Source organism: Nestor notabilis, unplaced genomic scaffold (genome assembly GCF_000696875.1).
Source record: "Nestor notabilis isolate BGI_N333 unplaced genomic scaffold, ASM69687v1 scaffold6497, whole genome shotgun sequence".
NCBI classification, from domain to species: domain Eukaryota; kingdom Metazoa; phylum Chordata; class Aves; order Psittaciformes; family Psittacidae; genus Nestor; species Nestor notabilis.
The window spans coordinates 8,311-17,725 of record NW_009936030.1 but is presented as its reverse complement, the minus strand read 5'-3'; the positions used below and the strand labels follow the sequence as shown (position 1 = coordinate 17,725).

General features: G+C 51.2%; 1 protein-coding gene across 1 annotated transcript in view; it reads left to right on the top strand.

The window, feature by feature from the left end:
• Positions 1–5,923: 5,923 nt before the first annotated feature.
• The window catches only part of ALX4 (ALX homeobox 4), a gene marked incomplete at both ends in the record, with an annotated part of 9,269 nt that continues 5,777 nt past the window's right edge, over positions 5,924–9,415 (top strand). Inside the window, one exon of the mRNA XM_010018132.1 lies at positions 5,924–6,219. Within this exon, the coding sequence (XP_010016434.1) occupies positions 5,924–6,219 (296 nt within the window). The remainder of the gene's footprint in view (positions 6,220–9,415) is intronic.

The window sequence follows — 9,415 nt, the reverse complement described above, 5'->3', positions numbered from 1 at the left end:
CCCTGTATCGTGTTCTGGGAGCCAGAAAGTCAGCTGCAATTACAACAAGTTGCTAGAAGCATTTTTCGTGCCTTCAAATTTTGCTAGTCAGCTCTTTCCTGCTGTTCAAATGAATGTGCCACATGAAGAAGGACTTGGGGCATAAACTGTGCCTTTTTACTCTAGCCACAGCTTCTATGTGGCGTTTTCAGAACTGATTTGTTTATGTAAAAGCCAGTTTTGTTAGTGCCCTTTAAATAACATGAAAGAGGAGCAAGCAGCACATGTTGCATTTGTACAGACGACGCTGAGCTCTCCCCAAGTAGCCACAGGGTGTGTGAATTCAGCTAATCAGACAAGAAAGCAATATGTGCCCTTGAAAGCAGATGTTTGTATTGGAAAAAGAAAGCTAGTTCAGGGGAAAAACAGCAAGAGGAACAGCAACTTCCACAAACAAATAACACACACGTGGGCACACACAGCATTCCCCAGGCTTGCTGTGATGGAAACCTCTCAGCAGCAAGAGAGTTAATGTTTATTGAGCTGTCTGTCCCCAGACCCATGCAGTGATTTACTCCAGGAGGATGTAACCAGCCAGGCACAAAAGGGTTTAAGTGCAGCTAGGGCTGAGGTGGTTTTGACTCCCAGGGAAGCATCTCCAAGGCACAGAGTGGAAATAGAGCCAGTGGCTTGCTGTGATGGAAACCTCTCAGCAGCAAGAGATTTAATTTTTATTGAGCTGTCTGTCCCCAGACCCATGCAGTGATTTACTCCAGGAGGATGTAACCAGCCAGGCACAAAAGGGGCTGAGGTGGTTTTGAGTCCCAGGGAAGCATCTCCAAGGCACAGAGCCAGTGACTTGAGCTATGTGTTGGTTGCATGGCCATTGAATGTCTATGTGCTGTGTGGCACCTTTGGCAGTGCCTTTCAGGAACAGAAGGAGGTTTTCAGGCCTTAGCATCGCTCTGTATGGTCTACTCTGCTGTATGGTCTTGCTGCTGTACGGTCTACTCGGTCTACTCTGCTGTATGGTCTTGCTGCTGTATGGTCTACTTAGGAAAACAAGTCTTTTCTTGAAGAGAGGAGCCTTAGGTATGGTCAGGAGGAGCATGGTAGAAAGAAATGCTCCTCTCCCCAATTTCATCCTTCTAAAATCAGCCTTTTCTGTAGGAATTTGCTCTGCCTGTCGTTAACTCCCCAAGATGACCAGGTATTTCACGGCTATGGTTATTTTCATGGATATTTTAGCAGCACCAGCAGCTTTGGGCAGGCTCAGCAGAGATGGATGGTGTCCATGGAGGTGAGGACATTCATGGAGTGGTCTCTCCTCTGCACAATGGAAAGTCAGTGCTTGCTGCGCCATGGAAAGGAGCTGCCCTGACCATGTTCCAGCCTTCCCTCAGGATCTGTAGGATCAGCCAAATGAGCTCCCTGGCTGGGTTAGATGTACAGATGTGCTTTCTTTATGCTCTGCTTTATGCAACTGAAGGGAGCCACGGGTACGCTCGACACAAGATGAAGTGTTCATCCTTATCCAGACTGGAAATGGAGATGCTCCAGGCAGTTTCTGCACAACAGCAAACAAATGCAGCTTCCAGAACTATACTAATGGCTTTTGTCTTATGTAGACTTCTTCCACCTGCATTTAAGAGACGAATGATGCCCAGTTTTACCAGTTGGGCCCAATAGTGAAACTATGGTTAAGTATCTGACCACTGCTAATAAAATCAGGGATGCCATATTCAGCTAAAACAAGTAGGTCTTCTCTCTGTCTTTAAATTCTTCTCTACATCTGCAGGCTGCAATAACACTCACTATCTGAACAGAAATAAACCTAAAGATTTGGCCCTTTATATACCTCAAATCCGGTTGCTCCGTTTTATCCTGTGTATCCCAAAATGTGGCTATTGTTTTAAATGACAGCCTTGTGCTGACTTCTAAACTGCAGTGACAGACAGGAGGCAGAAGGCTGCAACAGACAACTTGGGAACAAGTATAATGGCTTCAGCATGTGTTAAGGCAAGATCACAGGGACTGGGTAAGGTTACTACAGCCAGCCAAGCGCTGGAGGTGAGCTGGCTGGGCTGTGGTGTAAATCTGCCTTGTAGCATACACTGCCCAAACCCTACCTAGGCAACATTTTAGCACTGGTATTTAAACAAGAGTTGAACGAATGACATTAAGAGCCAGAACTGGGGGTTTAAAGTCTTTTTAAACATCTGCACTAGAGATTTGTTGGGGGTTTTGCTTTTTAAAGCATTGTTGCTGTGAAAAGTAAGAGGCAGAGCATGGCAGGGAGAGGCACCATGAAATGGCCAGTGTAGGAGGCCATAGGGATCTGGAGATGGGCAAGAGATAAACCCGCTGGGCAGGAAGGCAGAAGCTCCCTATGTTATTCAGTGTGGGAGCAGAAAGGCAGCCTGGTGCAGCCACATGCTGCCATGCCATGTGCTTTGGATGTGCATCAGGCACCAGTGGGAAGCCTCTGTGAGCTACCACATACTGGAGTGCCAGGCTATGCTCAGAGCCCCCCAGGGCTGGGATGGTGTGGGGAGACCTTAATAGCTTGGACAAGATGCTACCAGAGCAGAACATCGGCAATGCCAAGATCCTGCAGGCTTCTTTGGAGGAAACAGCCTGTGCTGGTTGTGTCCCTGGGTTTTGCTGGCCGTGTAGCTGTCTTGCAGCCTTGTAGGGTCACAGGACCTATGTGTAGGAGTCTATCACTGTGGCTTGTATATGGTCTGTAAAGGAGACCTAACGTTTCACACTGGGCCCAACGTTGTGTATTTGACATGTCCTGCTCTCTATTGCTATGTGGATGCACCAAACTTACTTCTCTCTGCATTGTATTTCATACTGCCATAGAGCAAGGGCAGAGTTGTAAGCAATGAAGAAGGTACCAAGTGGTCCTGTCGGGCTTGTAAGGGTGCAGTGATGCTCACGTTACCTCCTTGTCATGGAGATCTTCACAATATGTAACTCAAGGTCTCTTTAGGTTTGATTAGAAACAGACACCCCAAACTTTGCACTGAAACTTTGAGGCCATCTCCAGTTACAGGAAGTCTGGGCATATCCATATGCAGATGTATGCAATTTGTTTCACTTCTGCAGTTAGCATGACTGGTTTGAGGTCAGGCAGCCTTTTACTAGGGAATGAGTTACATCTTGGGATGCTCAGCCAAGGGTGGATGCACGCCATCCCCTCCCTATGCCGACATCCACGCTCCCTGCCTCCTGCCCTCCAGAGACAGCTCATCCCTGTTAGTGCCCATAGCAGCTGGAGGTGAAGAAGCCCATATCTGCTCTATGGGTGAGTGGAAAGGAGGACTCTGAGCTGGTGGAAGGGATGGGTGGTCGCTTGCTGCTTTGGGTTGATGGCTCGTGACAGCGATAACCATCACTGCTGAAAGCCCTGGGCCCAGCTCCCAGCTGCAGTTTGAGCTGTGCAGTCGATGAAATTAAATCAGACCCAGAGCTTTTCTGCGTGTGTGTTTCTGCAGACCCTCCTCCAGCTACTTGAGCTGCTTGAGTAGATAGGAAACAGCAGAGGAGTTCCCAAGGAAAGGCCTCAGGTCTTGTGTTTGCTGCTGGTTGGATTGCAGGGGAGCTGGGAGTTAGGGAGACAGCAGCACAAAGGCAGGGGGAGAATGTGCTGAGCTTCCTGACACCATAAATAATGGAAAAAAAAAGGAAGAAAAAAGGGGGGAAAAATCCTGGAATACTTTCATTTATTACTCCATCTCTATTGACTCCCGTAGGCAGTAGTCCATCGCTGCAGGCTTTTGGAGCTGTTTTATTATCCTTAGGTTTGAAAAGTATAAATATCATGGCCATAACATATGATTTGGCCAGGTTGTGGCACATGGCATGGTCCCAGCCTGTTTTGGATGGGCCTGTCCACCTGCATCCCCCCAGGAGCGATGGAGGAGATTGGCTGGTTGGAAAGCAAAGGTGCCAAGAGGAGGCAGAGTGGTAGTCACTGGCCTGGACACCGGTCCCGTCATCAGGGAGCATAAAGCTTGGCTAAATGTTCCTAAGGATCAAAGCAGAGAGTGGAAATCTACATCAGGTTCTGCTGAGATTTACAGGGAGCTCTTCAAAAGCTTGAGGGAAGAGTATTAGGGAAAGCAATAAATCTGAAAGCACAGTGGGGTGGCAGTGGCAGATGATAGCTCCTGCACCTCTGGTGCCTTCAGCCCACATCTGCCTTTGGCTCCTCTGTAATAACAGGGCATTTTTATCTCAAATCCCTTTCACAGCTCATCATCCCAAGCTTAAACCTGGGCCCTCCGTTTGCCCTCATGCCTGTGGGTGACAGCTACATCTCATCCTCCTGTTTTCACCCCAATCACTCTATCAGCTGTGAGTGAGAAAAGGAGGATACATGCACCTTTTCACAAGCCCACTCCTAGTTTTTGGCTGTGAAGCCATGACAGAGCTGGTCACAGAAGGGCCAAGCTGTAAATATACATGGAATTAGGTGGAAGGATGTTGTAACAAGGGATGACTGATGGAAAAAATGGGGATTTCCAAAGACATAGGCCAAGATGCCTGAACCAGCGTTAATGACACTGCTGGGAGAAAGCTCCCAGTGGGAACATCACTAGATGGTGGAGCCACTTCCCAGAAAGACTGATCCTGGACTGAGAACATTTAAAAATAGGCTAATGTGAAATGGAATGAAAAGGTTAACCACTTGGCATGATCTTGGCTTGGGAAGGGGAGCACGGATAGGAAGTACCACTGCACCCTTTCTTTCCTGGATCTTAAGGAGCTCAGGGTTGTGACTCAAGATCAAACCCTGCAGCCAGGCCACCCTGGTTTTGGTCCATGTGGGCAGGTATGGCACTGGGCTGTGCAGCACATGCTGGGTGGACCAGTTGTCCTCTCAAATCCCTCTTTTTGTGGTCTGGGGACAGTGCTGAGCAGCAGCAGTAAGCAAGGACATTGCCATGTGTGTGGCAGCACTCTTGCTAAAGAAGTGGACACCACTGTCACTGGATGCAGGAGGTGGGCAGGAGAGGATGCCCCATAACAGCACCTTTGTGCCTGAGGATGCATAATGCCCCATTACAGAGGTTCAAAGGTGGTTTTACTTGTATCTGCCAAGCTTTAGAGAGGAATCAGCTCACAGCAGGGGTTGAAATGTCCTCCTCCTGCTTTGCCCCATTGGTCTTGTATGTCATGGCCTATTGATTGTTAATTGCCCAGGGCAGTTGGGCAGGAACAGCCTCCAGGCTGCTCTCAGACTCGTTTCTCTCTGCTGCTGTGTTTCTGCAGGCGTCTCACACCAGCTTTTTCTGTGGCACTAAGTGCCATTCACAGCCTCTTTGCTGGAACAAGTTCAAGCCCTCACAGCAGGCTGTGGGGTGACTGTGGGTGTCAGGAACACCTCTGCTGACACACCACCATTGCATGGGGATGCATGAGCAGAAACAGATCCCACCAAGCACCAAGCGTGGCTGCTCTGTGCCCCTGGGCTTCTCTTATGTGTTATTCAGTAGGGGAGCACAGATGGGCTGGGGACCATGCTCTGAGGCCTGGGTTTGGGTACCTCCTCTGTGGCCAGGACCATGGGATGCAGTGTTCCATGGGGTTCAGTCCCACTGTGGGCAGTGGGAGGGTGAAGGTGTGTAAACAGCAATGAGCACCCTCAGAGGCTGATGCCAGCAGCTTCCCTGCACCCAAGAGAGCCTTCTGCCTCACCTCCCTCTTCTGCCTCACCTCCCTCTTCTGCCTCTGCCCATGGTGGTGTCATCCTCTCTACCTGCATCCTCTCTACCTGCATCCTCTCTACCTGCTCCACTGCCATGGACATAGCTTTAATGGGTTGAACTACCTAATGGGTTGATTTACACCTGTTTCCTTTTCTCTTTTCCCCTTCCCCACCCTGCTCAAACCTGCCCTCCTTTCCCTTCCCCATGGTCCCAAACCCGAATAGGTAAGGAGAGCAATTTGGGAGAAGCCGACCTACAGCCGAGCTCCGATCCTTCGGGAATGGACAGCAGCTACCTCAGCGTGAAGGAGGCCGGGGTGAAAGTGCCCCAGGACAGGGCCAGCACGGACCTGCCCAGCCCCATGGACAAGGCTGACTCGGAGAGCAACAAGGGCAAGAAGCGGAGGAACCGCACCACCTTCACCAGCTACCAGCTAGAGGAGCTGGAGAAGGTCTTCCATTTCGTCTATGCCAGGGAGCAGCTAGCCATGAGGACAGACCTCACCGAGGCTCGTGTACAGGTAATGGGGAATGGGCTGAGGCTGGGCAAAGGAGGGGAGAATAGAGCCATGAGTACTGTTTGTCCCCACTGAGCTCTGCAATCCCATCACAACATAGAATCATAGAATGGTTTGGGTTGGAAAGGACTTTAAGATCATCTAGTTCCAACCCCCCTGCCATGAGCCAGGGACACCTCGCACTAAACTATGTCGCCCAAGGCTCTGTCCAACCTGGCCTTGAACACTGCCGGGGATGGAGCATTCACAACTTCCTTGGGCAACCTATTCCAGTGCCTCAGCACCCTCATTGTGAAGAACTTCTTCCTTAGATCTAACCTAAACTTCCCCTGTTTAAGTTTAAACCCATCACCCCTTGTCCTACCACTAGAGTCCCTAATGAAGAGTCCCTCCTCAGCATCCTTGTAGCTCCCTTCAGGTATTGGAAGGCTGCTCTGAGATCTCCACACAGCTTCTCTTCTCCAGGCTGAACAGCCCCAACTTTCTCAGCCTGTCTTCATACGGGAGGTGCTCCAGCCCCTGATTATCCTCATGGCCTCCTCTGGACTTGCTCCAACAGCTCCATGTCCTTTTTATGTTGAGGACACCAGAACTGGACACAATACTCCAAGTGAGGTCTCACAACATGCAGGCAGACAAGCCCTGCACAGAGCCCTGACACAGCCTCTCCAGCAGGGAAAGGATGGGGAGGTACATCCATGTCTGACACAAGTGTCAGCGCCTTTATGTAGGCTGGTGCTTCTTGTCCTTGAGCTAAGGGGGATGGTAAAACCTCACTGTCACCCTAAACAAAGCTATTATGAAACCTGCTTTCTTCAGGAGGCTCAGCAGGGGACACTGGTTCGTTAGTCTGAGTGGGGTCAAGGTATGGGTTCTTTCTGGCAAGATGAGGATGCAGAGGTGATCAGGATGTTCAGTATCAGAGAGCAGGAAGTGATACAGGAAAGGCAGCTCTTGTCTGCTTGTCTAAGCAGGCACTTACTGTACAAAACTTGGTGATCTGGAGCAAAAAGGTGCTCCCACCACCTTGAGATGAGCAGGAGAGTCAACAGCCACACTGTGGTCTCAACCACCTCCACCACATAGGTGCCAGCCCACATGGACTAGCTCCCCACAGCTAACGTGGGGGTTCAACAGAGTCAAACTCCACACTGAAGGATTCAGTGACTCCCTGAGTGTTGCCCTTTGTCTGAGTCAAGGTTAAACCGAAGGCCTGGCAGAGCTGTGCAAAACAGAGCATCATCCCTTGGAGCATCTGCAGCTCACGCCACGATGGCCATCAGAGGTCCCACTGGAACTTAGGCTCTCGTACCGGTCTGCTTAGTCCTGTGCCTTCTGTCTGCACACATTAATCAGCTCACCACCCCCAAAAACCTGCATTAGCATCAGGAATAGCTGGCCTGTAGAGACATGTGGTTGTATCTCTTACACCAGGAAGACTCCCAGGTCCCAGCCTGGCTTGCCCTCTGCTCTAACTTTTACAGGTAGTTGCAAACAGTCGATGCAGTCAGACCAGCATCTTGCTTAAGTCCCTTTTAGTCTGTACATTTTACTTTGAACCAGCTGCAGGATTTTTCTTGTCTGCTTCCCTAAGCTGGTTTGCAAGGCTGGTGTCCTCTTCTTCCCTAGAATTCCTATTTGTCCCACACTTGGCGTGCTGGGCACTGCGGGATGGGCAGGGGAAAGCAGTGCTACAAACATCAGCTCTTTTCTTCTACCACTGGACGCAGCCTTTGACTTCCCAGGACACATCACAAGTGCTGATGGGGTCTCCCGGGAGGCCAAGCGCAGCATTGGATTACCGGCTGCACAGGGCATGAAATTCCTTTCGGTTAGGAATGAGAATGAGGTGCTGGAGGGTGGCAAGCTCCTCCTGCCTGCCTCGGAGCCAGGCTGTGCAGCTAACACACCCCAGCTAGCGCGCAGGGCTGGCTAACAGAGGCAGGATGCAATCCACAAGTTCATTCCGTACTATCCGTGATCCCAGAGGGTTTTATTCCCCACTTTACCACTGGATAATACTGCGGCCAAGGGCAGAAGCGCCTCCCCAGAGGAAATCAGGCACAGCCTGGGACTGGAGGTTTCACCCTGCTCTGAGATAAGCACCCCCAGAAGCCCGAAAACAGCCTCTTGCAGCCTCTCACATGCACCTCACACTTGGGATGGTGATGACAGGGCTCATGTAATGGAGCAGCTGAAGAGCTTGTTTAAGTGGCCTGGCTGCTCATAAGCACTTACCCCAGGGTGAGAGGGGTGAGAACCTGCATTTCAATCATTCCCCCAGCCCCACCGGGAAGGACCCGTTCCCTTGTGCTGAGGGCTGGCACCCGGCCACTGCCTTGTGATGAGGGGCTGCTGTGCCCTCAGGAGAGATGGGACACAGCCTGGGGTGGCAGGGGGCTCTGCTGCTGATGGAGAGGGAAGCTCTCAGGGTTGGGGGCTCAGTGAATCACCCCAGTGCCTGTTTTCAGCTCTGGGTTGTGTTGTAGCTTGTTTAGGGTTGGCTTTGGTCTCCCACCCCTCTGGGCAGCACTGCAGGGCCAAAGACTGGGCATGGGGCAGCAGCTCATCAGACTAATGGTGAGGCAAATGCCCATTGGATGGACCAAGAGCCAAGGAAGAGGGTGCAAATCACAAGTAAGCCACCAGCCCTTTACTTTTTATCATCTCCTGCAAGCCAAATATCCACTTACGTACTCAGATACCCTCTGCAGGGACTCTGACTTCTGTGGGTTGTCTGTGCACACACCTACTGCAGCCCCATGGGCTTTGAGTGGAGCTCAACTGTCCCTTTAGAGGGGAAGGTATTGTCCTCAAAGGAATGGGGAGTGCCCTGGGATAATTTCGTGGAGGCCAGGTTCAGCAAAGCAGAGCAGGGAGGCAAAGGCACCCAGCAGGTCTGAGGTATGATGCTCCCTCCCATGGCTGAGCCAGCTTTGGGCTGGAGGTCATCCATCCCCTCTGGGCAGGCTCGGGTCCCTGGGGAGCACATCCAGCCGTGGCACTGCAGGCAGGAGCAGATGTGGACCCCAGACAGGCGAGTGGCAGCTCTGTTCTATCCCATCCCTTTCCCAAGCTCACGCTTCATTAGTGAAATAGCTGCTGGAGATCCTGCTGCCTGGAGAAGCGCTCACACCAGCGGCGTGCTGCCTGCGGAGCAGTGGCATCCTGCAGCCTGGCTCCATTGTTCTCCCTGCCT